At 45.5% G+C, this 27,994-nt stretch overlaps 1 protein-coding gene across 3 annotated transcripts in view; it reads left to right on the top strand.

Annotated features, from left to right (window-relative positions):
• Positions 1–26,409, top strand: part of ABCA5 (ATP binding cassette subfamily A member 5) — a 32,719-nt gene extending 6,310 nt beyond the window's left edge. For all 3 annotated transcript variants that reach the window (XM_065693387.1, XM_065693388.1, XM_065693386.1), the window contains exons 7-40: positions 149–378; positions 1,781–1,922; positions 2,548–2,736; positions 3,065–3,212; positions 3,969–4,137; positions 5,699–5,757; positions 6,273–6,383; positions 6,575–6,750; positions 7,160–7,279; positions 8,357–8,495; positions 8,665–8,755; positions 8,924–9,063; positions 10,252–10,371; positions 11,336–11,537; positions 11,784–11,953; positions 12,845–12,978; positions 13,948–14,085; positions 14,693–14,806; positions 14,924–15,094; positions 16,270–16,383; positions 16,618–16,755; positions 17,249–17,323; positions 17,845–17,936; positions 18,448–18,574; positions 18,661–18,778; positions 18,885–18,976; positions 19,140–19,315; positions 19,811–19,886; positions 19,972–20,066; positions 20,447–20,566; positions 21,114–21,263; positions 22,220–22,299; positions 22,554–22,609; positions 23,149–26,409. In XM_065693387.1, the coding sequence (XP_065549459.1) occupies positions 149–378; positions 1,781–1,922; positions 2,548–2,736; positions 3,065–3,212; positions 3,969–4,137; positions 5,699–5,757; positions 6,273–6,383; positions 6,575–6,750; positions 7,160–7,279; positions 8,357–8,495; positions 8,665–8,755; positions 8,924–9,063; positions 10,252–10,371; positions 11,336–11,537; positions 11,784–11,953; positions 12,845–12,978; positions 13,948–14,085; positions 14,693–14,806; positions 14,924–15,094; positions 16,270–16,383; positions 16,618–16,755; positions 17,249–17,323; positions 17,845–17,936; positions 18,448–18,574; positions 18,661–18,778; positions 18,885–18,976; positions 19,140–19,315; positions 19,811–19,886; positions 19,972–20,066; positions 20,447–20,566; positions 21,114–21,263; positions 22,220–22,299; positions 22,554–22,609; positions 23,149–23,256 (4,380 nt within the window). In that variant the 3' untranslated portion in view covers positions 23,257–26,409. The remainder of the gene's footprint in view (positions 1–148; positions 379–1,780; positions 1,923–2,547; positions 2,737–3,064; positions 3,213–3,968; positions 4,138–5,698; positions 5,758–6,272; positions 6,384–6,574; positions 6,751–7,159; positions 7,280–8,356; positions 8,496–8,664; positions 8,756–8,923; positions 9,064–10,251; positions 10,372–11,335; positions 11,538–11,783; positions 11,954–12,844; positions 12,979–13,947; positions 14,086–14,692; positions 14,807–14,923; positions 15,095–16,269; positions 16,384–16,617; positions 16,756–17,248; positions 17,324–17,844; positions 17,937–18,447; positions 18,575–18,660; positions 18,779–18,884; positions 18,977–19,139; positions 19,316–19,810; positions 19,887–19,971; positions 20,067–20,446; positions 20,567–21,113; positions 21,264–22,219; positions 22,300–22,553; positions 22,610–23,148) is intronic.
• Positions 26,410–27,994: the final 1,585 nt, after the last annotated feature.

Raw genomic sequence — 27,994 nt, 5'->3', positions numbered from 1 at the left:
TTTGGGGACTGTAGGGGTTTGGGCTGTCCAGATCTCTGCCTGTTAGTGACAACACTTAAGGGCTGAGCAGGAGTTGCTGCTGCTGGGTTGGATAGGGCTGTAAAAGCAGGAGTGATGCAGAACTAACTCTTCCTTCACTTCCTTCCAGCTGAAGACCAATCAGTCTGTTTGGGAACAACTTGAACTGACAAGAGCCGTGGTTATGGGAGAGGCTGCAGTGGTGGAAATAGATAATTTTCCCCGTGCCATCATTTTAATTTACCTGGTGATCGCTTTCTCACCGTTTGGGTATTATCTGGCCATTCATATTGTGGCAGAAAAGGAGAGGAAGTTGAAGGAGTTCTTAAAAATATTGGGACTTCACGACACTGCCTTTTGGTATGTGAGTGTTTGAGATAGCCCATTCTTGATAAAGGAAATGTGAAATATATAAAGAAATAGGAAAACTAACACTTTCTGGAAAACAGTTCTATCCCATCCTCCATGTTTTTAGTTGTTTGCAGGCTGATGAACTGGAAGCAGCCTTAAAGTGAGATGCTTTGTAAGATGTATTCAAAGAGAAACCTGCAGCATCATTTTAATCAGTAAACCCCAGAGCGATGCTGTTGCATTTATGAAGGGAAAGTTATGCCTGACTTAGAGGGTTTAAGTGTGATGATGTGTGAGATTTTTATGCAGTTTGATTTTTATTGGTTTTGAGTGGTTTTGGCTCAGTGCCTCCTTTTCTGGAGGCTCTGCAGGTAACCTGCAGTTTCTCTTCAGAGCTGAGCAGCAGCTTCCCCAACACATGATTAAATGAATCTAACTCTTATCATCTTAATGTGACAGAGCAGTCTAAGCAACAGGCTTTAATTTGTTTCCATACCATGATGGAAATTACCCTATGCAATGTAATGTTTGGGCTTTTTTCCAAATGAGGGGATGTGCTAATTTGAAACCATTGGTAGCTGCAGAGATAAAAATGGGTTTAGCTTTGCCCTTTGCTGCAGGGGCCGACAGCGTTTTAGCATCTTTCGCACCGTAACAGCCAGTTGGGTTATTTTTGTCTGCTTGCTTTTGTTTGATTTCTGCACCCAAGCCTTTTCTGGTTATTTGTGATACATCCTTAGTGATAAATCCTGTTTAGTTGACCCATCACCTGTGGCGTTTGTCATCTATCCCCACTTGCCTCTTTGCACGTGAGCACTGAGCATCTCTGGTCCAGGGAGAAATGGGAGCGATGTATGATGGCACACTGGTAACGCAGCTCTGATCAACCACTGCCTGCATCTCAGAAACTTGCTGCTGTGGTTGTGTCATTTTTCACTGCCTATTCACACCCCCCCTCGTTTCCTGAGGTCAGAATTGCTCCCAGGCTTGCAGCTCTGTTTTTACAGAGAAAAGGATTTTATTACCCAGCCCGGCTACTGGAATGACCAGTGTATTAAATATTAAATAGGCATGCTTTAATTATTGAAGCCCGCTGCTCACTTACCCTCTTCTGGTGATATCAGGAAATTAATGATGCAAGTTTAAATAATATAAAAGTCATGAATCATCTGATTGTGGAACTTTGATGCTCTGGGCATTGATGTGTGTGCTCTAATGCCTGGAACAATCACAGGGATGTTTATAAGAGAGCTCTTTATCTGGGGGCTCTTGTTTTGTTGCGAGCTTGTCCTCTGGTGCAGCTGTTTGGAATATTAAAGAACGGTAGTTTTAGCTGTTTGTATGTGGGGATAATTCCGGCTGGGAATTCACTGACTGGTTTCTGTTCTTTTTCCCCCTGTTTTGCTCCTAGGCTTTCTTGGGTGCTGCTTTACATGAGCCTGATTTTTGTCATGTCCATTCTTATGGCGGTGATCGCAACGGCCTCTTCCCTCTTTCCCCAGAGCAGTGCCTTTGTGATATTCCTACTTTTTTTCCTGTACGGAGTCTCTTCAGTAAGTATTCCTGGTCTCACTGAATTCATCCATCCCATCCCTGTGGGGCTTTTTTCCTTCCCATCTGATCTTGTTCTCTCTATTAAAGCATCTGGAACAAACACAGCATCTGCAGGAGCAGTTGGCAGTGACTGTCTTACTCATCCTCATCCCATTCCCCAGGTCTGCTCCAGTTTGGGATGCTGTGCACGTTTCAGTGCTCACTATGAGAAACACCTTTCCTTACTGAAATATCTGAGTTTGTAACCATGTGGTTTTGAACACTGTCTGTACAGCACCATTTTGAAGTCCAAACCCATGCCTTCTGCTGAACATTGGCTGTTGCTGTATAGTGTCATGTTAAAACCCTGATTAAGGGTCAGACAATTAATTTATATAGCAAATTTTTCCTTTATAATATATTCCTGCACTCTGTCACTTGGCACCTTTGGGACCTCTGCCCCTCCCAGTGGTCTGTTTGTAAGGGAAATGTGGGATGTGGGTGAATGCTGTAGTGACTACCAGGAAAACGATGTGGTTATCAGAGGGAAAATTGACGCTATGGTCTTTTTACTTTGGTTTTCATACACCCTGTAACATCTCTTAATATAGTACCTTATTACCTCTTTCTGTAATCTGTTCTTAGGTTTTCTTTGCACTTATGCTGACACCTCTATTTAAAAAGTCAAAACATGTGGGCATAGTGGAATTCTTGGCGACGCTGGCTTTTGGTTTTGTGGGCCTTAACATTGTCCTGCTGGAAGATTTCCCCAAGTCTTTCGTGTGGATCCTCAGCCCCTTGTGTCAGTGCAGCTTCTTGATCGGCATCGCGCAGGTAAATCACCGCCTTCTGCTCAGATTGCAGCCTCACCGTGCTCATTTGTCTGGCATCGTCTTCAACCAGGTCTTGATGTAGTTAAATTATGATGATTTTCTTTAATAAACTGATGGTGTTGAAGGAAAATGCCTATTTTAATAGCTTACCATAGCAATTTAACATCAAGGGCACCATCAAGCAGCTGGTTTTCTTTGTGTTCATTGCTGTGATCTCAGTCACTTTTTTGTTGCTTTATTTATTGCTGTGTTAAATTTGGTGTTCTGTCTTCCCAGGCTGGAATAGTGCTGGTGTGTTAACATCTCCCTCTGTCTCTGGTTGTTGCCAGGTCATGCATCTAGAAGATTATGAAGATGGTGCAACGTTCTCAAATCTAAGTCACGGTCCCTACCCGCTCTTCATCTCCCTCATTCTGCTGGTGCTGGATAGCATCTTTTATCTGCTTGTAGCTGTCTACCTGGATCAGATTATGCCAGGTATGTTCATGAGAAAAACTGGACTGAACCGTGCTAGCATCACCAGTGCCTGAGGTCCTGAGCCCCAGGTTGACACGGCTGATGACAGGACAAGGGGGAATGGCTTTAAGGTCCCTTCCAAAACAAATCGGTCTGGGATTCTATTTCTGTCTGAATTTCGACCGTGGATAAAGGAGGTGGTGCTGTTTGCAAATACATTTTACACTGTGACTCAGAATACTTTAAGCTGAAATCAGTTATTTCCTGTTAAAGGTGTGAGATGCGAAGAGTGGTATCAGCATGTTTAGAATCACAGTGGCCATTCGGCACGCCAGTTGACTCCTGTTTCCCTCTTTGTAGAGGAAAAGCTTCCTTACTGGGTTAACCAGTGCCTCAGCCTTTGCGAATTCCTCTGATAGGGCTGTGGCTAATGCCTGATTGAGCCCTTCAGCAGCCTTTGCCTCTGTTCTCTCTGGGGTTTAAGCCTGTGTTTAAGTCACTTTTCTTTCAGCACTGGGGATTTCTCTTGCCTAGAAAGAGATTTGCACGTGTATTTAAATACGTAGCTAAAACTGGAGCCTGCTTGCAGCGTTGGTGGGAGCCACAGCTTAAATGCAGGTAATGTAAACTTGGCTGATGGAATCCCTCCAGAACGGGGTGCAGGCTGGCTCCTGAGCCTTTAGCAGCGTAGCTCATGGGTTTTAGAGCTAAAAGCCAAATAGAGGGGAGTATCTGCGGTTACTGCTAAGAAACTGGCTTTTTCCCTTTGCTGTCCAGGGGAGTTTGGACTGCGCCGCACGCCGTTCTTCTTCATGAAGCCCTCCTTTTGGTCCAAGCACAGAAAGAACTACAAGGAGTTATACGAGAGCAGCGTCAACGGCAGCTTGAGCTTCAGTGAGATAGTTGAACCCGTGCCTTCGGAATTCCAGGGGAAGGAAGCCATCAGGTACAGTTCCCTGTCTCCCGTGCAGATTAGCAGATCACCTGGATCCTGACGTTTTGTTGTGCCACTTGAAAACCACTTATTTATCCAGTCTATGCTGGATTCAAATAGCATATGGTATGCATTGCAGAGAGCCCTCCACACACGCACCACGGCTACTTTTCGTCTTCAGTGAAGGCCCGTCATCAAGGATATGGATGCCCTCCAAGGATAGATCACTGGGCTTAAAGAAAGGGTTTGTTTGTGGATTGTATTGCTTTAGCTGGAGTCCTCTCAAAACCGGCCGGTTTTCCATTCCCTCAGTTGCACTGAGGCCACGAGAGGCATAAGCGGTTGCAGATGTTGAAACGCCTACTCTTCCGGGAGGGTTTAGTTTCTGGTAACGCTCTTTTGAGGCAGGAAAGCTGAATTCTAGGTCTGTGTGAAGGCTGATGTGTCCTGTGTAGACCAGAGGGGAACTTCATGGTGGTTTTACCCATATATGAGGGTAAAACAGAACTGAAAAAAGGATGTCCGTGCTTTCATCTTTCATGCTGCATTTTGTGTCACCTGATGTCTTGCATCTGCACTGCCATGTGTTTATTGGTGTTTCCCGGATGTTATTTTCAGTATCTGCCTTTTAGCCCTTGGTTCTATCATTTTCCAATGGCGTAGCCTGATGCGAGCTGGGGAACTCTGCACCTTCACTCCTGCTTGGCTACGCGAGCCTCAAGTAACTATTTGAGCTTATGACTAGGATGAGTCTTGTACTGTCCACACTACCCATATCTCTTTGGGCACCTGACATAGGTTGAAGGCTCCAGTCTTAATCCTGATTTTCACTTCATAATATTGTGGCTGGTTTTGCATCATTCATTCACCCTGGACTCTTGCCATAGCATCCCTCCATCAGCTCGCCATCATTTTTTGCACTATCTTGTCATCTTTATATGTACAGGTTTTGTTTTCTTTCATACCCAGTTCTCCTTGCTATTCACCCCTGTAATCCACTGCCCTTCCTCATTTTCAGCCTGGCCAGGCTTCCTAAACACATCCTTCAGATAAACTGGTTGGGATTTTTCTTTTTGGAAAACAGTGGGGCTGGAAGAAGGTGTTTTGCCTTTCTTTGGAGAAAGATACCTGCTTTCTTTTGCCTAATTTTGATCAAGAGCTGCCAGTGATCACATCTCTGGAGTCTGTTCTAACACCTCTCTTCCCTATCATATCTGTTGAGTCTTCTGTTGTATTGTGCAATTACTGGGGAGTAGCTGTTGCCTTTTCTAGGTTGGGAAACCTCTAGTGCATGGGTGTGATTTGAGAAAGAAACAGATTTGAAATAATTCAGCATATTATCATAGGAGATACCTTAGAAGGTGACCAGAAAAGGTTTTCTGGTACCAGGGTGGAGGTGGATTAAGTTCTGTGACAAGATGTCCTGTCTCTTGACTTGCTTCTATGGGTCTTTTAACGTGTCTAGTGCCGTTTTAGTATGGTCTTCTTGTTGTGACTGTTGCCAAGTGTTGATCATTCAAAATGACATACAAAGATCCTAAAATAGTTTATAAAATGGCATGTCTTCTTTCAGAATCAGCTGTGTTCAGAAAACATTCAGGAAAAAGGGGGAAACTGTGGAGGCTCTCAGAAGTAAGAACACTTTAGCTTTATAGCTGCTTACCAGACGCAGGGGAGCGATAGCTGAACTGTTGAGTGATCTTTTGTGTTTCACTTTGGGCTTTTTGGTTCTTTTTGTGGGGCTGGGCCTTAACGCATGAATGCCAGATGAGCTTGTGTGTGTCCTTGTCATACTGAGAGTAATCCTGTTTAAAATGGTACCCCAAAAGGGGAGCCCTTCCGTCACCAAAGGAAGCCCACTGATGTCATCCCCGTTACTCCTCTGCCCATGTTGTTAGTGATATGTTCTTTCCCTTCCCTATGTGGCTTTTAAACGTGGCCACCCCAAAGTGGTGCAGGGACTGTCCCAGCCCTAGCAGTGCCATGCCACCCCAGGGCATGGAGGTGAGGTGCCCTCTTGAGCAGAGCCTAAACGTGTACCCCACATGTTAGTATTTGAAGGTACCTTTGTGGTAGGAGCCAGCTCCAGGTACCACGAGAACATCACTAACGTCTCTTCTTCCTCTTGTGCCTGCCTTGGGGACCAGATTTATCCTTTGACATCTATGAAGGTCAGATCACGGCTCTGCTTGGGCACAGTGGGACGGGGAAGACGACACTGATGAATATCCTCTGTGGGCTGTGTCCACCAACAGACGGTGAGCTCCTCCAGTGTCAGGAGACCTTGAGCATCCTGCTTTGGAAAACCAAAGCTGTTGACCTTTAGTATTTCAGGATGCACCAGGTTTTTCTCTGGATAACATCCACTTTAGGTCTGTGTCCACGCTAGCGTGCTCTTTGGCAGTAACAACACCTCTCCATTGATTTGCTCCTGGCTTTTCTTTTACAGGGTTTGTCTCTGTCTATGGGCACAAAGTCTCTGAAATCGATGAGATGCTCGAAGTGCGACAGATAGCCGGGGTGTGCCCTCAGTCTGACATCCACTTCGATATACTGACTGTGGAGGAGAACCTCTCCATATTTGCTGCAATTAAAGGAATCCCTCAGAATGATTTGATACAAGAGGTAATCGGCTGCACGCAGATACTGTCTGTATTTTAGCGTGTATGACGAAATGCCTTTACACTGCGCAGGGATTTCCCTAAGACAAGTTTGCAGGGAAATACTGTTCCACAGTACAATAGACAAGGAGGTACAGGCAGATTTCTTTACAAAGATAAATTGTCAGTTATTTGCAGGAGACTGAAATGCTCATAAAGTGTTTTAAATCACAGCATTTGTATTAAAGCGCAGACACCTTTGAAGTTCTTCTGGTCTGCTGGAGCTTAAGGCCCTGCTCTGGATGTACAGGTTCATTAGCAGGGTGTGCAGTTCAGATACAGCGAATTAGCAACAGTTAATGTGTTATTGTTAATAATCTGGTTAAAAAACTTCCAGGTATTTTAACAATAGATGTGTTCTGCATGTTCTACAGGTGCAGAAAGTGCTGTTGGATTTGGATATGCAGCCTATCAGAGACAACCAAGCTAAAAAATTAAGCGGGGGGCAGAAGAGGCGGCTGTCGGTGGGGGTTGCTGTTCTTGGTAACCCAAAGGTGAGTGTGATGGAGAAGATCCTCACTTGCTGTCACTAATACACCTAAGGGTGGGTGTTTCTTGTCAGAACCATGCTAATAATGCTACTAAGATGTAGTACTGTGCATGTATATATGTAATAATAATGCTACTAATAAGTAAGAGGCAGAGATTGTTACTTTGAACATCTGTTGCTCCTTTTCTCTTTGCTTATGGTTTAAACAATGACGATCACTTCAGTATCTCAACCTTTATAATTAAGGATGTTAAAGGTTTAGATAACGGCAGTGGTTCTGGATTTGACTTCTTTGTGCAATAAATAGCATGGCAAGTTTTATGTTGTTTCTGACAAGTAAGGTTTAGCTCCCGAGAGTGAACCTGTTGGAGACTTTCCTTGCAAACCCATAGATCAGTGAAATCCCAGACTGGTTTGGGTTGAAGGGACCTTAAAGCTCATCCAGCTCCACGCCCTGCCATGGGCAGGGACCCCTTCCACTGGAGCAGCTTGCTCCAAACCCTGTCCAGCCTGGCCTTGAACACTGCCAGGGATGGGGCAGCCGCAGCTTCCCTGTTTAGTCATTCCCCTTTGTCCTGTCACTACATGCCCTTGTCAAAACTCCCTCTCCAGATTCCTCTCCTCCAGGCACTTGGAGCAGGGATGGAGCTAAAGCTCTTTTTTTTGTGTTACAGTTCCATTATTTCTAGCCTTTAAGAATGGGGGCTGCCTTTAGATCTGTATTATAAATGATGTGTGGGACAGTTCACTGGGATTTTAAAAGCGTGTGTGTGTATTTAACCATCCTTTAATGGGAGGAGTGAATCCATAGCTAAATGTGATTTCATTAGAAACAGAATAAAACTGGCTGGCATTAACTTACTATTATGATTTTCCCATTTGTCACAACAGGAGGTGAGTTTATTCCATGTGTAATGAAGGGAGCTGCCCTCTTACTCTAGGATGTTTCCTCTCTGTTTTAGAGGACTAATGAGCAAGCTCCAAGGGACAAGCCCTGTATCCGTTACTTAGGTAGGATTTCCTGAGGTCAGCATCATGCACGTGGATGTGGCTTTACAAACGCTCTTGGTTTTGCACTAAGGTTTTGCTGCTGGATGAGCCGACTGCAGGGATGGATCCGTGTTCACGGCACATCGTCTGGAACCTCCTGAAAAACAGGAAAGCGGATCGTGTGACGGTTTTCAGCACCCACTTCATGGATGAGGCGGATATCCTCGCTGGTCAGTCCTGCTGCCACCCCCTGGGTACCAACCTGGGGCAGTGACAGCCCCGTCACTGGACAGCAGAAAGTGATGCTTCCCCAAGCATGGAATACACTCGTATGTGAAGGGGGTTTGGAGCAGATTGTCAGTATTCTGATTCAAGGTCTTTCTTGACTTTTATTTCTAGATAGGAAAGCCGTGATTTCTCAAGGGATGTTAAAATGCCTTGGATCCTCTCTCTTTCTCAAAAGCAAATGGGGAATTGGCTATCGCTTGAGGTATTATTTTTGTGTGATACCTGTTATGTTGACATCATATATCACTTTTTAAATTGCTTTCTGTTGCAGTCTGTAAGATGGCAACCCCTTTGTACTGAATGCTTGGTTCTCTTCTATGATGGTGTAAGGAGAAAAGCTTTAAAACTCCGATTTCCTGTGTTTTCATAGCATGCATATCGATGCCTATTGCAACACAGAAGCTACAACCTCTCTGATACGACAGCACATCCCTGCAGCCAGCCTGCTCCAGGAGAACGATGAGCAGCTCGTGTACACGCTGCCGCTTAAGGACATGGACAAGTTTGCAGGTACTGATGGCTCTGTGGTGCTGCAGGGTTGAATGGCTGCAGAAGAGAAATCCATCAGGCATGGCTGTAACTTGCAATTCTCATTACATTGTGACTTCTGCATTTGTGTGTTTTTATATATGTTTGCTATTTGGCTGATGCTCGATTAAGTAAGGCCTTAGCTGAGTGAGGACCTTGTTGCGTCCCCTGAAGGCGCTGTGGTGTGTTAAGAGGGATGCAGCTACCCAGCAATGGGGGCTGGGGAGATGCTGTTAGCAGAAGGATGAAGAGACCCCTTTGTCCAAGGATCCCCTTGTCCTGCAGAAGCATAATCTTATCACAGTGTTTTCATGAGCAGCAGGAAGCCAGAAAGCCCCAAGTCCTACCAAAATCAATCCCCCTTGTGAGCCGCAAAGAGCATCGTGTCACTGCCTTAAAACTCACTGTGAGAGGGAGCACAGAGCAGATGTGCCTGGTTTCACTAGATGGCAGCAGTTACCTGAGCAGTCCTACCCTGGGCTCCTTAGTCACCTCCCAGGGTATGGAAGAAACAGTGTCCCTTGTGCAAAGCTAAGGGAGATCAATACTGATGTGAATATGCAGCTCATATTTCATAAATGGCATTTTCCCCATTGCATTTAACCAGTTAATAATTTATTCGCTCCACCTCTAGCAGAAACTGTGCTGAACTTTCTGGAAAAACAGGCAGGGTTGAATCAATTCCCCAAAACTATTTCTAGGAGAAGCCGAGGTTGGGAACATGCCTCAGCCACAGGGGCAGAAGGAATGGTGGAGATGTGATGAGCGTCGCTGTGTATCCGGCTGCTCTTCCCATTTTACCTTTCCCTTCAGTGTGATCTTGGCTCTGAAGCTCCTTGTTTTATCAAGTCCTTCACTTCATAGGACTGGCAGAAGGCAGCTCTGAGCCCGGGAGCTTTAGGATGCTGCTGTGTTTTGCATAAACACTGCAGTTTGGAAAACATGCCCATTTCTGACCAGACATTGAAGTGTTGTGCTAAAAGGGGCTTATCCCAGCCTTGCTTCTCAAGCCACGACCTGTGTCTTCATAACCAAGCGACCACATTCACACATTTACCTCCTTTTTCCCACCATGCAGAAAGCTTTAGGGATGCCTCTGGTGTGCTCGAACACCTCTTGGGAGGCGATGTAACCCCGTTTCAGAGCAGGATGCTTCATTTCTGTCTCTAGGCTTGTTTTCTGACCTCGACACCCATTCCCACCTGGGCGTTATCACTTACGGTGTTTCAATGACGACGCTGGAGGATGTCTACCTGAAGCTGGAGGTTGAGGCAGAGATCGATCAAGCAGGTGGGGTAGACCATGGCTATTTTCCTGTTTTCCTTCATATCTGATTTAGCCTTCAGTAGTGTAGAATTGCCCATGTCACTGCCAGAAGAAGCTTTGCCTTGGAGGCAGGAATAACAAGTCCTATTGCAGAGCGCATCTGCTCCTCTTACAGCCGGTTCCAGCCTTCTGAAGCATTTAACACAAAACCCACTCAAAAGCAGTGGTTTTGGGTGTGGAGTGGTTCTGGGAGGATCCAGGGGAAAAGCTTTTTACTTGCTGTGTCTGCAGTAGTGATTTTTTCATTTAGGAGCTTACAGCTCTGTGCTTTGTAGTGGTGCTTCTTAAAACGGGCTTTATTGTCCTAATGGAGCTTTACTTTCAAGCGGTTGTAAATGCCCAGTGTAAAATTCATTTCCAGCTTTCTGCATGAACAGTAATATTAACAGCCTGCTCTTAAGGCTGAAATAGATGAACTTGTCTCTTTTTTCCCCCTCCTTTAAATTAACTTTCAATTCTAATAAAGTTGGGATCACTTAGTGTTACTCCAGAATGAATCAGTTCTTCTTTTGATGTGTACTTTGAATGGTTTAAGCTATCTTAATCTTTCTAGAGCTTTCTGAGTGATACAGGCTAGTAACCTATCCTGCTCTGCAATTTTCTGTGTGGGTATGAGAGGATTTAACAGCTGAATGCGCTGGTACTGACTAATACCAGTGCATACGTAGGTTAACGGTGAGAAACAGGGGCGAATACACCTTTTGAGTGGCAGAAAGTTATACTGTCTGCTGTGTGCGTGATTCAGAGCTTTGGGTAGATCGCTGTCATTGACCTTGGCATTAAGCTGAGACACTGGGACGGGATGAGATGGCTTTTGCAATAGCAAGGGGCAGGAACTGATGGCCACCCAGCTTCCTCCAGCCCTACCATTTCAAACCGTGCTCTGCCAGAGCATCACACTGTAGAGTTTCACTCTCTTCTGTTTCAGATTACAGCGTGTTCAATTCCCAGCAAGTGCAGGATGAAATGGATACAAAATCCCTGGATGATATGGAGCAGAGCCTCCTGATGCTGTCGGAGACAAAGGCACCAGCAATGAGCAATACAGCCCTCTGGAAGAAGCAGGTTGCCACCATAGCAAAAGTTCATTTCCTTAGTCTCAAGCGGGAAAATAAGTGTGTGAGAGTGATGTGAGTATTGGGGCTTTCTCATTTGTATACATAAATGCTCAAAACCTGTTTGAATGACGCAAAGAAAGGGTAGGGTATGATTAATGTTCTCCTCATAGTTATATTTAAAACATAGTAAGTGATGCTATCCATTACTGTTGAATGCATGCTTTTGTGGGGTGAGGGAGGTGATGTTTAGTAGTATGCGCAGAAACTGGGTTGGCTTTGGCTGGATTTTAGTAAACCCCAAACTTCTCTTCCTTGCAGGTTGTTGCTTTTCCTGATTTTTCTTGTAGTTCAGATTTTATTGTTTTTCATACATCACATCATCAAAAATTCCATCGCTGCCATCAAGCTCTCCCCTGATTTGTACTTGCTGAAGCCCGGAGAGAGCTCTCACAAGTACAGGAGTCGCCTCCTGCTGCAGAACTCCACAGGTAGGGAGGCAGAGATGCTCCTGTCTCCCCTTCTCTCTCTAAGATAGCATTTTACAAGGTGGGGAAGGATGATGTGTACAGGTTTTGGGCCTGGGGACAAACCTTTTCCATGTAATTAAGCCAAATGAAGAGTTTCCAAGTGCCCAGAGATGGTAGAGAGTGAATATCCTTCATGCCGCAGGGATTGATTTGGACACCTTCCTCCTCCTCCATGTCTGGTAGCTTTATGCTCACTATGTCATAAAATGACCTATATGAAGGAACTGGCTGCAGAGCCATTTAGATCCATCAACATTAAAATCCTGCTATAAAACAGTTTGGAAAATGGCTTTTTGCCTCAACTTGGGATGTTTTAAATGTGCATAGCAGCAAATGCAGGCAATAGGAATGAGTGTCTGAGCTACAGGAGTTTGTGCTTAATGCAACTTAAATTCTCTGGACACCATATCAAAGTGCTGCTGGTTTCCTGCTATTTTAGTGAATTCAACCGAAACTTTGAGTCTCCCGATAACGCTCATCGGCAGCTCTGCTCCATTGGACTTGTGCAAATGCATTGGAGGATAAAGCCATAACATTTCCTTGTTCTTTGGAGGCTGTTGAGTGGGAAGCCAAAATAAAGCCATTCCTATTGTTTGGAATAGCAGGGAACTCTCTTTGGGTGTGAGGAAACGGCGATCTTTCTTCATAGGGTTGTACCACTGAGAAGATGCATTAATGAGTGTTGAGGAGGTTTGGAAAAGACACGTAGATGTGGTGCTTAGGGACATGGTTGTTGCCACCGTGGTTTAGTGGTGGCTTGGCAGTGCTGGGTTAATGGTTGGACTTTATGATCTAAAAGGGCTTTTCAACCTAAGCAATTTCATGACTCAATAGTGTTTTCTCTTACACCAGAATCTGGTATCGATGACATTGTCCACTCTCTTGGGAGCATGAACATCCTCCTGGAGATGTTCAATGACAGTGATTACGTCTCGGTCGCACCCCACAGCGCAGCTTTAAATGTGCTTGATCTTGAATCCAGACAGGTAAGAGAGCCAGACAGGCTCAGCTGTATCCCAAGGAGCAGACAAGCAGCTGGGTTTGCTGTTCTCCAGCCTGAAAGGCACATATTGAGTCATATAATCAAATAATATCATATGATATTGCTTATACAAGAGGGCTGTAACGAGGACTTGTATTAACGGAATGGAAATGTTATCAGATTATCAAAATGAATGTTCTCCCATAATGATAGTTATGGTAGACCAATAAAACTTGCATCCCCTTTTTCTCCCCCCAAGGATACAAACAGCCAAGAATATTTTACTTTGCAAGAGACCTGGCACAGGGATTCATTTTTTTTCTTGTGCTGGTTGAATTGTACAATTTGACAGAGCTATAATTCCCTTGTGCTCTCATGTGTAAAGAAAATGAGTTTTGTGGGTTGTAAGTATTCATTTCACTATGGTCACTGGAGGGGTGTGAAACAGATTTGAACATTGGGGTCATATTTAATCTAGCAAAGGAACTGCTTTGCAACATGCCAGCTCTGTCTCTTGTTCCCATTTTTATTCATTACAAACTGTTGATATCAGTGTGACAGGGCAGCCCTTAGCTAATGTGAATTTGGGCCTGCCTGGTTTCTAAATGCATTAGGAAGACCATACAAGCGTGGGTTGCTGTAGGGTTTGTTTTTCAGACTGTAATTGCCTGGAGCATCATTTGTCACGGTGTCACAGTTGCTAAAACATGCTGGGAATTTATCCCAAATAATTTGTTCTCTGTGAGCATGACTGTTTTCCTGAATTAGGTGATGTGTTATAACCACCCTGATGTGTTATAACCACCCTGGTGTGTTATAACCACCCTGAGCAGCCCAGAGCCTCCTGCAAAGCATCCTCTATTGTGCAAAGACTTGTCCCCATGTTCAGGTTTAATCAAGCCCATAGGAGACCCCTCTCAGGGTGTTACCCTTCATGCAGGAGAATTAATCCAGCACATACTTTCCTTTCCAGAACTATGTTTTTACGGTCATATTCAACAGTACCATGGTGCATTCCCTACCGGTTTTGATGAACATCATCAGCAATCTGCTCCTGCGCAATTTAAATGTGACGGAGAGCATTCAGATCTGGAGTAACCCCTTCATTCAGGTGAGCAGCACAGCAGAAACCACCCTTAAACACAGGGTAGGTGGCAAAGCATCGGAATGACATGAGGAGGACAATTCCACATCCCTGGCAGTGTCCAAGGCCAGGTTGGACACAGGGGCTTGGGGCAAGCTGCTCTAGTGGAAGGGGTCCCTGCCCGTGGCAGGGGTTGGAACTGGATGAGGTTTAAGGTCCCTTCAACCCAAACCATTCTATGGTGAAAGGTGTCAGGATTTTGCTCTGCAGCTTGTGAAAAGGAGGAAAAAGGGGCTTGGAAAGAGGATGGGAATTCATTACAAGTTTGTAACAGGTTGCCTGCAGTTCGTGGGGGCAGAATGTGAGGATGCTGGAGGCCTGCTGCTTCCTGTGCAGAGCTGGGGTAGCCTTTAGGGGAGGAGAGGACCTGCTGCAGGAGATAAATGCACTAGGAGTTTGTTATACACACTTTCAAATACTCCAGAACTTCCATAGGTATTTTTCTTCCTGCTGTGGCTCAGATGATCTTGAGACACACAGAATCTATCAGCATTTACAGTCATGTTCCGATTCTAAATGCATTTATTTTGGTCACACACATTCTAGTACTGAAGAAATCTGCTTTATATTTCAGAACCTTCCGGACACAATTTTCAGGCTGGAGATCTATTTTGAAGCTGTGTTGCTGGGAATCATCGTAACTGGAATGCCACCCTATTTTGCCATGGATAATGCGGAAAACCATAAGGTGAACTCCTGGGTGTTGATTCAGAGAATGCACAAGAACTTGGGATTTGGAGGAAAAATCTGAAGAGGTGTTTTAATTAGTATTTAATTAACATGGTGTTTTCTTGTCCCATTGCAGATCAAAGCATACACGCAGTTGAAGATAGCAGGGCTTTACCCCTCTGCTTACTGGATTGGGCAAGCTGTGGTTGACCTCCCGCTGTTCTTCTCCATCCTTACCCTGATGATAGGCAGCCTCTTCGCCTTCCACTATGGTGTTTATTTCTATGTGGGCAAGTTCCTTGCTGTGGTGAGTGCAGTGGGGATAGGAGTTCCCTTTAGATAGGTACTAGAAGACTGCTCTATGGTCAGAAGAAACCTGGAGAGGGGCTTTGGACAAGGGCCTGTAGGGACAGGCCAAGGGGAATGGCTTGAACCTGCCCGAGGGGAGACTGAGCTGAGCTCTTGGGCAGAAGCTCTTCCCTGTGAAGGTGCTGAGGCGCTGGCACAGGGTGCCCAGAGAAGCTGTGGCTGCCCCATCCCTGGCAGTACTCAAGGCCAGGTTGGACACAGGGGCTTGGAGCAAGCTGCTCCAGTGGAAGGGGTCCCTGACTGTGGCAGGGGTTGGAGCTGGAGGAGCTTTGAGGTCTCTTCCAATACAAACCAGTCTGGGATTCCATGAAAATGCTTAATTGAGGCTGCTGGAGCAGAGGCACCAGTCAGGCTGCACCAAAGGCAAAACAGTAGTACTTTTCATGGGGAAAACTACTCGTGTTTTGGAGTTCCATTCAAAACTGGAATAAAACAGAGCTTTAACATACAAGGACCTTCCAAGGAAGCACTGTCCTTTTTTGCCCTGCTTGCTCAGTCTGCTTTGTGCTTTTTGCTGCTGATTGGTAATTGCTCCCTTTGCCTCAGCGTGCTGCTAATGACAAGGTTACAGTGACTTTGAACCCAGAGCAGCTCCACAACGAATTGCAGTATGTGAATGAAGAGGCTACAAATCTTCATGTCTTTTATATTCACTGTGGCCTTCCCTGAGATATTGGCTGTAATTGAGAAGAATCAGATTCTCCTCACTGCTTTCCCAGAGCTCTTGAGTTAATCAGGTTTGGGATGTGACTGTTGTGCTGCAGGGCTGGTTTATCATTTACCCTTGCTTTCATTCCTGTACAAATGCTAAGGTTGAAGGTGGAATTCCTAATATTTGCCAAAATCTTGAGCTCAGCATTTATGGGAGCCTGTGTTATTTAAACAGGCGGAAATGGTTTAAAGGAAACCGTGTTCCTGCCTATCCACATTAATTATTAATTATTATTATTCGTGTCTTTGATAGTGCCTATTGTATGTACCAAGGTGGCAAAATATATCAAGTCAAGTGACACAGATGAATCGAGTTATAAAGCACACTGAAGTCATGCCAGTTATACAGAACATCCACCCCTGGGTTCTTGCTTTCCTGAGAAACCTCTCCTCTCGTTGCAGATTTTCTGCCTGATTGGTTATGTCCCATCAGTCGTGCTCTTCACTTACGTGGTCTCCTTCACCTTTAAAAAAGTCCAGAATACAAAGGAATTTTGGTCATTTATATTTTCAGTGGTGAGTAACTTTACCTCGGTTTTGGTTAGCTGGGGAGATCGGTTATCTCCAGAGCTGATTTATTGTGCTGTGTGTCCTTAATGCACAGGAAATCTGAGCCATTCACTAATGTGAATTACTGCCATATCCTGCATGATAAAAGCTTTAAATAACGTATCTCAGATTAGATTATTTGTGCTTAGATAGTCTGAACTAAATGAAAATTAACTTTTTTCCCCCTTTTCTTTTGTACAGACAGCCTTGCTCTGTACCGTTGTCACTGAAGTGGCCTTTTTTCTGGACTATTACCTGATAACCACCGTCCTGCATTATGTCTTCTCCATCTTCATTCCCATTTACCCCCTTATTGGCTGCCTGATTTGTTTTATAAAGGTAAGGGGGATACAGGAGATCCTCTCCAGCGAGGTTGCAGATGACTGGGGTTGAGTGGGTGTCTGTAATGGTAACGGGGCAGCAGTGGTATAACATCATCTATAGCCATTCAACACGTGAAAAATAGCAACTGCTAGTGAAGAGTCAACTTTATCCTGAAAGTGAAGTGTTGCAGCTCTAAAATAAGGAAAGGAGCAAGTCTTCCATTAAATATCTGAAGGAAAACCATGTATTTCTCAGCTGAAGGAACCCAGAGATGGGAGAGGGGTTAATTGGGAGCCGGTGGCTTTAAACCAGGAGCAACCGCAGGGACTTCGATGGAGTTTTAGTGGTGTTGGACTTGTGCAAGCAGGGTCTTTGCAGAGCTCAGAAAGTGCTTGAGCAATGTAACTTAAATTGGAGATGGAAGTGGATTGGAGACTGAAGTGTGGTATAGAATAAGCAGTCTCTGATAGGTGGTTATTTACCTGAATATGTTTTTCCTCATTGTCAGGTCTCATGGAAAGGCAAGCGGAGGAACAGCGGATACTACGACCCGTGGGACCGGCTCCTGGTAGCAGTTCTAGCTGTAAGCATGGTTATTGGATTATTTGCCATGTTTGCTGTAGAGAATTACCAGCTCCTGCTGGGAGGCCCCTTCTGTTCAGGCATCTTTATTAATAAAGATTTGATCTAATGCTGAGCATCGCTGGAGCCCGCAGCTTTTGCAACCTGCTGCAGTGTGAACAGTACCAGTAAAGCTGCAGTGCCTACCACCTCAATATCTGTTGCTACAGCAGCCTCATCAGCGGTGCCAGTATTTGTCCTGATTAATATGGGTGTCCATGCTGATGGAGCAAGAGCTGGAGCAGGGGACAGCCCCTTCTCTCTCCAGAAACCCCACATAATTGCTGTTAAATCTAAGCAGGCTCCGGTTGTGCATCCTCAGTGTTGATCCACTGAGCAGCATCTTGGACACATGAGCACTTCTGTGGTTGTGAAGAGCTGGGGCTTCTTGTGGCTCATTACAGTGGTGGGATCACCCGTAAGGTCACCAGCCTCGGAGGGCAGCAGCGGTCTGAGTAACCAGATTGTATTTGTCTGTTTTAGCCCTATGTGCAGTGTGTGGTGTGGCTCTTCCTCCTGCGGTGTTTCGAGCTGAAGAATGGAGGGAGGACAGTGAGAGAAGATCCATTTTTCAGGTCTGTCTCTGTTGAATAGACTTTGTAAAAGTAATAATCCGAAGGAGCTGCTTTTGAAAGTGACGCTGGTGATGAAACTGGAGTATGCAGCGTATAGCTATGGGGGATGTTGCAGATAATGTAATGCCTTTGGTTATATCCTGTCCCAGGTGCCTACAGAATTTGCTCTCCTAATTTGTCTGAAATTCAGTCACTAAAGTGCAGAAATGGGTTTTTTACTTTCCTTTAAGTTATATCAGTGCAAAATCGGGAGTTTTATAAGGACTATAAAAAAAAAATAGGGGAACTTCCTTTCCCATTGCAACTCCCTTTACCAACAAAGAGCTCAGCATGAAGATGACATAGTTGCAGCTATTGACATCTCTTTCTGCTCTTTTGGGGCTTCTCATATGTGCTGCAGAAACGTGTTGCTCCCAGGGCTGGCAAACACAAGTTGCTTTCTGCATCAAAGCAGTGAGCAAATCTCAGCTGGGCGCTGAGCAGCGGCATCGCGTTGTTTTCTTCCCCTTAGAAAGTGCTTTACAAAAGCCAAAACCTGGAAGTTTCCAGATGTGCCACGTGATGAGAATGAAGATGAAGATGTGAAGGCAGAGAGGCTGCGAGTGCAAGAAGTGCTGAGAAGCCCCAAAAGTGAGGAGGTAACGCTGTGGTGCTACCCAGAACCTGGATTTGGAGCTTTCCCAGAGTTGCTGATACCCACAGCCTCTTCTCTCTCCTGTTCCAGATGCCAGCAATCCTGGTCAGCAGCTTGCACAAAGAGTTTGATGAAAGGAAGGAATTTCTTCTGGGGAGAAAAATAAAGAAAGTGGCAACGAAACGTGTTTCTCTCTGCGTAAAGAAAGGTTGGGAGTTCAGCTACTTGCTGTTGAGCTGTTTTAGTTGCAGCAACAACTCTTGAATCCATTTACCTGACTTCATAGGCAATGTTTTGTGTTCCCCTTTCTTTAGGGGAGATACTGGGTTTGTTAGGACCCAATGGAGCTGGGAAAAGCACGTTAATTAATATGCTCGTTGGAGAGATTGAGCCAACCAGTGGGCAAGTACGTTATGTGCTACAAACAGAAAATTAATGTAGTATTATTACTATTGCTATTATTATTATTATTATTATTGCAAGCATTCCCAAGTGTTTTTTACTAAAACTTTACAAAACCAGCTCTGAAACTTACAATATTGAGTAAGGTTTGCGTTTTTTCCTCGCAGGTTTTGATGGGAGATGATGCTTTTGGCCTGCCCAGTGAAGACGACTCAGTGAAATTTGTGGGCTACTGTCCTCAAACAAACCCGCTTTGGCCAGATATTACATTGCAGGAACACTTTGAAATTTATGGTGCTATCAAAGGAATGAGTCCGTCTGATGTTAAGGAAGTCATAAAACGGTAAGTAGTTTGTTATAGGCATGTTTAAGGTTAGCTATGCTTTTCTTAGAGGTTGGTTTGTTGGAGGTTATTTCCGCTTTCCCCAATATAATCCTTTTTCCCTCTAAGTTTGATTGGATCTTTTCAGCAGACTCAGCACGTGTGAATTGTAGGTGAGGAGATACAGGTTCAACCATGCAAAATTCAACTGCCATTTGTAGTTTCATATTCTCTTTATAGAGTTATGAAGTGCTATCGATGACCTCTGCAGAGGATGGGGAGTTGGGCCTCGGAGGTGTTTCTGGGCTGTCACCATAGGCTGCCCTGGGACATGGGGCTGGTGGGTTTTGTATGGAAGCACCCAGCTCCAGTTCTGCTTATTGCTCTGCTTTTTTGCCTTGTATCCAAACATTTGTAACCGAGTTCTTCAAATGAGACTGTTTGCATGCAGTGTGCTGAGGGGAGAGCCAAGCCATCACTCTCAGCTTTTCACATGCAGTCCTCCCCCTTCTGCAGCATCTCAAGTGCCCTGGATTTAAAAGATCACCTGCAGAAGACAACAAAGAAGCTGGGAGTGGGTCTAAAGCGCAAGGTATGGGGGAGCTGCTCAAGCTGCCCATGTGGGGTGTCCTCAGCATCCATGGGGTCCTTACCTTGTCCCTTTGCCTTCCTCCCAGCTGTGCTTTGCCCTCAGTATGCTGGGCAACCCACGGGTCACACTCTTGGATGAGCCCTCTACTGGGATGGATCCAAAAGCCAAGCAGCACATGTGGTGAGTGCTGCCAGGGCTATGCTGACCACAGGCTTGTCTCTGTCCAGTTTTATGTGTGCGTTATCCCTGTTAACACTAGGGAGAGCCATAGACAGGGAATAACGAATGCATCCTTAGTGCCAGGTGCACTTCAAGCTGTTCTGGAAGAGGGCACAGATGGAGATTTAAAGCTTGGAAGTGAAAAGAAATCTTCAGAGCAATATAAGGAGTGTAGATTTGAGTCATGTTTGTGAAAAATTCAGGTGTTAATTCTGGTAGTATTGGTCCATAAAATAGAGGGTTTGCGTTTGACCATCACAGTCCCCTCTTCCTGCTAACCCAGGCTTTACAGTTTCATGAGCAATGTTTTATTCAGGGGTTTTCTTGGTTGTGTTTTGCAGGCGGGCAATTCGAGCAGCGTTTAAAAATAAGGAGAGAGCAGCGATCCTGACCACTCACTACATGGAGGAGGCAGATGCTGTCTGTGACCGTGTGGCCATCCTGGTGTCCGGGCAGCTCAGGTACCACCAAAGGCCTTCCTGCAGGGAGGGTAGGACAGCAGCCAACTAGAATATATTGCTAAAACTATGGATACACAATTTATTATGCACCTTAAACTTGGAGCAAAATTAAGCTTTAAACTGCAGTAAATGGTCTGTGAGGAGTTAAGCCAGTACCTGAAGGGAGCCTATAGGGATGCTGGGGGGGGTCTCTTCATCAGAGACTGCAGTGACAGGACAAGGAGTAATGGGTTAAAACTTAAACAGGGGAAGTTCAGATTGGATATAAGGAGGAAATTCTTTCCTGTGAGGGTGGTGAGGCACTGGAATGGGTTGCCCAAGGAAGCTGTGAATGCTCCATCCCTGGCGGTGTTCAAGGCCAGGTCAGACAGAGCCTTGTGTGGGATGGTTTAGTGTGAGGTGTCCCTGCCCATGGCAGGGGGGGTTGGAACTGGATGATCTTGAGGTCCTTTCCAACCCTAACTGTTCTATGATTCTATGACTCTTAAGCTGCTTTTTGAGTGTGTTGTAATATGTGCGACTCTCCTTTTCTCTCTGCAACTGGTAGATGTATAGGTACGGTCCAACACCTGAAAAGTAAGTTTGGCAGAGGATACTTCTTGGAGATGAAACTAAAAGAAGCAGCAGATGTACAGCAGGTGGAGTATCTGCAGAGCCAGATTTTGCACATCTTCCCCAACGCGAATCGCCAGGAAAGGTGAAGTTGAGCAAATGCATGGGAAAGGTTGATGTTAATAAAGCCCCTGATTCCGCAGCGGTTCCTTGGCACCGAGGAGGGGATGCCAGGATAGTAAAACTTACACCAAATATTTACGCATAGCTTGAAAAACAAGACAAGGGAGGGCTTTGCAGGCCAGCAGAAGCTGCCAGGCGATGGCTGCAAGCCCTGCTTGCAGATGTTCGGCACGGAGGAAGCAAAACTCCATTTCTGCATAACTGTTGCCTGACGGCTTCCTCCTCAGTTGGGGCCCTCGGGAAATGGGTAAAATCTGAGTCACTGGCCCTTGTCTGGAAATGCTTCAGCGTTTTCAGGGGGTACCTTAGGGTTTGAGGGTGGGTTGGGTGGTTTTCTGCCAACAGCTTTGATTTGCTGTACGAACTCAAGGGTCTGGCTTGGTGAAACTCTCCAGAAGGGCACTGAGGGCGTTGTATAAGGAGTGTTCCTCAAATGGGGGAGATCTGGAGGGGAGGGTTCAGTTTACAGAAGTGGATGTGTGGGGTAGAGCAGCTCTCTGTTCTGGAGTGTGGGTTGCGGGAACCACTGCATGATGCAAAGTCCCGGTGGACCCTGTGGCCTCTGCTGGAGTTCATTTGAAAGGCAAAACCTCACAACCACAGGAGTTCCGGGCAGTGATTTTTCTTTCATGAGTTTATAAGAGAATACGAGGGGTTGAATCCAAGCTGAAGAGCATGAAACACAAAGCAGTCTCAGGGGATCACAGCTGATGCACCTGGACCTGGGTCTCTGGTAGGGTTATAAACCAGCTGGTCTGGAGCTGCATCATTCCTGTTGTGTTCTATGATGGTAACTAGTCAAAATGCCTGCAGTAACCTTCAGAAAATGAGCGTAAATCCCTTCAGATGGATGCTATTTTTTTTTTTGCTTTGAGTCATCTCACCTGAAGCTGTGTCTTCTTTGTTTCTGTATTGCAGTTTTGCTTCTATTTTGGCATATAAAATTCCTAAAGAAGATGTACAGTCACTTTCACGTTCTTTTTCCAAGCTGGAAGAAGGTAATTAAGCACTTGCCATGCATCACATACAGAAATCGTTTTGTCCCCTATAACCGACACATTTGCCATGAGGTGGCACTTCTGCATTACTGTTCCAAATCTATTTGATTTATGTTTTCTATTATTACTGCTGTCTCAACTCTGTTTTGTGTGAAATCGAGAGTGAGCACTTGTACCGGCTTAGAATGCTTTAAATCCAAAGGTGTCAGATAATGAAGCATCCCTAAATATGCTCTCATTAATTCTTTCAACAGTAAAACACGCCTTTAACATTGAGGAGTACAGCTTTTCTCAGGCAACGCTGGAGCAGGTACGTTAAAGCAAATGGTACTTTGTGGAAGTAAACCCTGCCAGGCAAAGGTGTTGCAGGTCTTTTGATGGGGTTTTTGCAGGCATCTGGGCTGGATTTAATTCGTGCTGGCTATGTAGAAGATAGAGGGGATGAGGAGTCCTGTACAGGCAGCTTGTGCCCTGTGCCTGGCTTTCAGGCAGCTGTGGCTGCTCTGCTGATGCCTGTTTGGGTATTTTTGGGTACCTGAAACCCCCTTTTTCAAAGTGAATTGGGACAGCCAGCTCCTTGAAACGGAGGGTAAAGCTGAGGCTTAATATTGCTTATTCTGTATTAGTTACTGCTGACCATAAATGTCCTTCAGCGTATATTTGGTTCAGCTTCCTTTTCACTGCTCTCCTGATGAGCTGAGGAGCAAGGAGAACAAACCCCAAAATACTAAAACCTTCCTGCTTGGACATGAAGCAAGACATTCAATACTCATGAGGCTTTTAGCATGAATTCTACTAAGAAAGTTCCTACAAGCAGCGTGGTGTATTCACTCCCTTTGTCTGTCCCAGGTTTTTGTGGAGCTTGCTAAAGAGCAGGAGGAGGAGGACAGCACCTTTGGCACCCTGAACAGCACACTGTGGTGGGAGAGGACACAGGAAGACAGAGTTGTTTTCTGAGCTCCTCATGGTCCAGACCTGCTCTGCAGCCGGTGTGTTGTGCCAGTGATGATCCTCTGTGCAGACATCAGGGCATGTGCGTCGGAAACACCCGAGCTGGGATGGAGAAGGAAAATTGCATTTGGAAGCACAGAGCACTCTGCACCATCCTGGCCTTAGGAACATCGCCGCAATGGCGGCGAGCATCCCCACTGTTGTTCTGGCTGACCGGAAATTCCTCCTCCCTTTGCTGTTTCCCAGTTTCCATTGAGCAAGAAGATGCTGCCACGACAGTCGTCATCTCCTGGTGTTGGTGGCTTGTGCAGGAGCACCAGCCTGCCTTCCTCCGTCGGCTGTGCTGTGCTGAGGTTGGGATCCCTACTGCAAATCCTGCATCTGAGCTAAACCAGTTGCTGTTGGAGCATCCTGCCCTGTGGGACCTGCTCACTGGGTATTGCCTTGCCCCATGCCCTTGGCTGGGTATTGCTGCCTGCCCAATGAGGTGCCATGCAGACACATACCCCTGCAAGGTCCTATTCTCCCACCAGCAGCTCTGTCCCTGCTTATGCTTAGAAGATGCACCTACTTGTAAGAGAGGGGCAAACCCACTCCAAAGTAATCGTATTCACTGCAAAGAGGGTCCTGAATTCCACTGCGAGCTTAGCTTGGTATCCAACCAATGTGAAAATGTTCCTTTACACATATAATATGGCACTTGTTGACTCACAAGTTTCTTTCTACTGGCAGCTGTGGATGATTCCTGCTGCTGATACGGGAGGCACTGGTGTTTGTAATGCATGCACTGTAGGGTTCAAGGGGTGTACAGAAGTGGATGCTTTCTTTTCTCTGCTTGGTGGAAGTACAAAGACATAACTGTGTAGCTACGGGGTTTGCAGAGATGTGAGTATTCCCTGTCTTCATTACTAAGTCCTAATTCTTTTGTTGGGTGTAACAACATGTATCCTGCCAGTTGCTTTTAGAGGCAGTCCTTCTTAGATGTCTTCCTTTTCCTTGACAGTGATTTCATAAGTACGTGCAACAGTATTTCCTAATCCGTCTTTGTTGTGATAGCAGTAAGTAATGCAGCAGTGTGCTCAGCACAGGAACGTTTGCTTTGTCTTAGAAGCACTAAGAAAAGCAGAATAGGTGGTCCTTTAGCCTAAGGTATGGCAGATGTAAGAAAATAGATATATTTTTTGGTTTTCTACACAAAGCTGTCATCACTTCTTTTAGTTTTATAACGTAAAATTAAAGATTGCTAACAGTTCATTGTGTTCTGCAGTGAACAGATATCGAGATGCATTTATATCGAGACATTGGCTTTATAAGTCATATCAATTATGCATCTTCGCATTAGAGTTAGAAGAGACCTTTGTTTTAATTGTAAAAACTCAGACTATGGGTTAAGGCAGAGTTATGTGTCCCAACTGTTTGTATTTATCAGGCAATAATGTATGTTATACATCTGATAGTGATTTGTCAGCATGTTGAGCCCAAACCTGTTGTCATTAGTTTCCTACTTTACTATGGGGAGATGTGAACTCTTTATATACAACCTTTGCTTCCTCTTCTGTAACCATAGATTGCACCAACATGTTCAGGTTTTGTTCTGTAGTTCACATCTGAGCCCAAGAACTGCAGGAACATGTGGACATCCCATCTGCTTCCCCAGGGGAACGTCAAGAGCACAGACCATGAACCTCGCTGTTTTGAGGAGCCCTCAGCCATGGTACTTGCATATGCCCTAATCTCCTGTGCTGGAAACAGAATGGAGGTAAAGAATGGGATTAAAGCACCAGTCTGTAAACTGCAGCTCCAGTTTCAACCTTTCTGGGGGTGAAGCTTCCCTATAAGAAAACTAAAATGACCAAAATTCAGCTCTTTTATTTAGCCCCTTGGAACCCCCATCCCATTGCTCCCAACTGCATCCCTGCTGCTGCCATCTCTGAGCATTTTCCTTTATTTGGAGCAAAGGTGGGACCCGGAATTTTGTCTTCAGATGCTTTCCCATGTATGTACAGACAAGTTAGGTGTCTTATCCAAATCCCACCTTTCTTACTGCCATCTCCCTTTTAACGGTGTTTCAGCTGTCATGTGCACATCTGTCCAGCACTCGCTTTATGTGAACTTAGCAAAGTACAGCTGTGACCTGTCAGCCTTGATGCCTTCTTTTAACTTTAAGTCAAAGTTAATAGTCTGTAAAATAGCTCTGGATAATGTCACCCTATTTCAAATGCTTTCTTATTTCCTAATGTTTCAATTGGATCATAAGAAAGCTTCTATTAGCAGCATTATTTGCTCAGCTTGGTGTACTGATCTTGTTCGCTCTGGAGTAACCTAGTTGATGGTGGCACTCTATTTATGCAGCTACACGTACAAAGAATTTGGCTCTTTAGATGGACTCTGTGTTTGGGTGGGATCTTTTTGATGTGGGGACATAGAGTCAATGTGGCACAAGATGCCACCTCAAACAGTGATGTAATCATAGTGGATTGTATCGGAAATCTGTCAGTGTCATACGATGGCTATAGTTGCCAGAATAGGGGAAAACATGCAAAATTACATTCCCAGGGGATTCTCTGCTTTGAGAGCTTTATTCCTGCAATTTTAAGTCCCTTTGTTCATGCCAAATCACAGCCGCGCGATACACACACCCAGGTTGTGCTCTAGCAGATAAAACTGAGACAAGGCAGCTGGATTCAGGCTGACTGTGGGACTTGGAGTAGATCAGTTCGGTTTATGCCACTGTTACCAGTTCCAATGGGTTTAGTTACCTTGCAGGGTGGTTGTGAGAAATAGTTACCCAAAACTTGGAAGATGCATTTGCTTTGTGGTGTTATTACAAGGTTGTATTTTTCTATGGAGGAATTGAATGGGTCTGATTTCATCTATGCCCCCAAGAAAAGCCTTTATTTAAAAAGCTCTCTGTATAGAAAGTGCAGTCTGTTGTGTAGACAGCATCCAGGACTCTGGCAGCAGACACAGAAGGTGTTGGGTCTGAAGGTGACACATTGGTGACGCTCCTCCTGATGTTGCGGTTGGGCGCTTGGAGTCATTTGGAGTTTAATTTATCCACTTGTCTGTCTTCTACCACTTCGTTGTGTTTGTAAGGCCGAGGTTTTTCCTTTTCCAGCAGGAAGTACTACCAAAATAAAGATGGATTGGATTGTTAAATGCTTGTGTTTCTATCATGCATGTGCTTTGCTCGGAATAAGGGGGTTGATTTCAAAAGCCTTTGCTGTTCCTGGGGAGCGGTAAGGCTTGCAGGTGAGAGGGCTCAGGCAGAGCATGGGGGTTGGTAGATACAACTGGGGATGTCAGGCTGCAATAATTCCGTATTTTAAATCGAATTCAGGGAATTGCAGCATTGAAACACTTGGGATTTGACCGCCCACAGGCAGATGAATTCAGCCCAACTTCAGGCTAGAAGTGACCCCACGGCAGCTGTGTGCTCCTGGCACACCGTGTCCTGCATCTGCAGGATGAAGCCGTGCATCCACTTGAAAATCAACCCCAATGAGAAGATAATAACCCATTTTTGTGGTTGGAACCCAGGGCGAGCTTGCTTGGGTGGCTGGATGGGTGCTTGTGAGGGTGTGTGAAGCTGGACCATGAAACAGGGATGAAGCGCCCTGCTTGCTCCTTAGCTGCCATGTGGGACTGGCATGAGCTGCTGCTGAGGAGGAGGAGGAGGTCCACCTTCAGCCCTATGGGTCACTTCAGGACCTAGCAAAATAAAGGGGATTGTGCTCCCTGAACCCCCCAGTGAGGAGGAAAACAACCCCAAGTTATTTAATTTTGGGAATCTGAATTTGGGTGTAGTTTGGGGGTTAAAATGCATTTTTTTGTAGGTAACGTGCAGGTGTGCCAGAGCCCCACACTGCACCAGGTACAGCCAGCAAACTGTGGCACAGGGTATGTGTCAGACTAGTGTGTTTGTAGTGAAGTGGTTCCCAGATGTGCTTTCTGCAGCGATGAGCAACCTTCCCCATTCTCCCCTTTCGCCCAATGGGAAGTAATGCAGGGAAAGGCTCTGCTCCTCTCCTAAATAAGCTCATTCCTTGTAAATGAGTAAATTGGCAGCTGCAGATCTACAGCCTTTTGTTAAGCAACAACCAGATGGCTTTTGTGTTTTTAGTCAGCTCTGCAGATCGGATGCAGGGTTTTCAAGCTGTCGAAATTCCAGGACAACCAAACTCCTTTAGTTAGCTGAATTGTGCGGCTCTACGCTCATTTGGAGTGTACCCTGGCATATCTTGTTTTCCTCGCCTGCCTGTTGTGAGCACAGATGCATTGGAAAGCTGTTTTTTAGAGCACCCAACAACCCCCGTCCTGATTCCAGCTGTGAGGCAGCTGCTGGAAAAGCTGCCACAGTGGAAAGCTGTGGAAAAGGAGTGGAAAATTAAATATATTCAAACCAACGAGGAATTGAGAAACAAAAATCCTACTGGTCCTTAGGCACCGGATTTGCCTCTAGAAAGGAGGAAGCTGCTTCTACTTGGGCTCTGGGGCGCTGAGATGTGAAGCTTCCCTCCAGAGAAGCTCACGCAGGGACGTGGTTGCTTTGGCTCAGGAGCTCGCATTCGCCCCATCTCAGGACACCAGCTCCTGGTAGAGCCATGCTGTTGTATTGCACACAATGCCCGAGTTCTATTAAATGCTGCACAGCACAGTGTTAGTATACCCAGCCTTTAGGCTGGGTGGTTGCAGGTGTTGCACCCCAGTTGGGTCATTGCTCCAGAAGCACTGAGAGCATTCC

Source organism: Lathamus discolor, chromosome 13 (genome assembly GCF_037157495.1).
Source record: "Lathamus discolor isolate bLatDis1 chromosome 13, bLatDis1.hap1, whole genome shotgun sequence".
In the NCBI taxonomy this organism is placed as follows: Eukaryota; Metazoa; Chordata; class Aves; order Psittaciformes; family Psittacidae; genus Lathamus; species Lathamus discolor.
The sequence above is the reverse complement of the archived record's forward strand: the minus strand, read 5'-3'. Positions and strand labels throughout refer to the sequence as shown.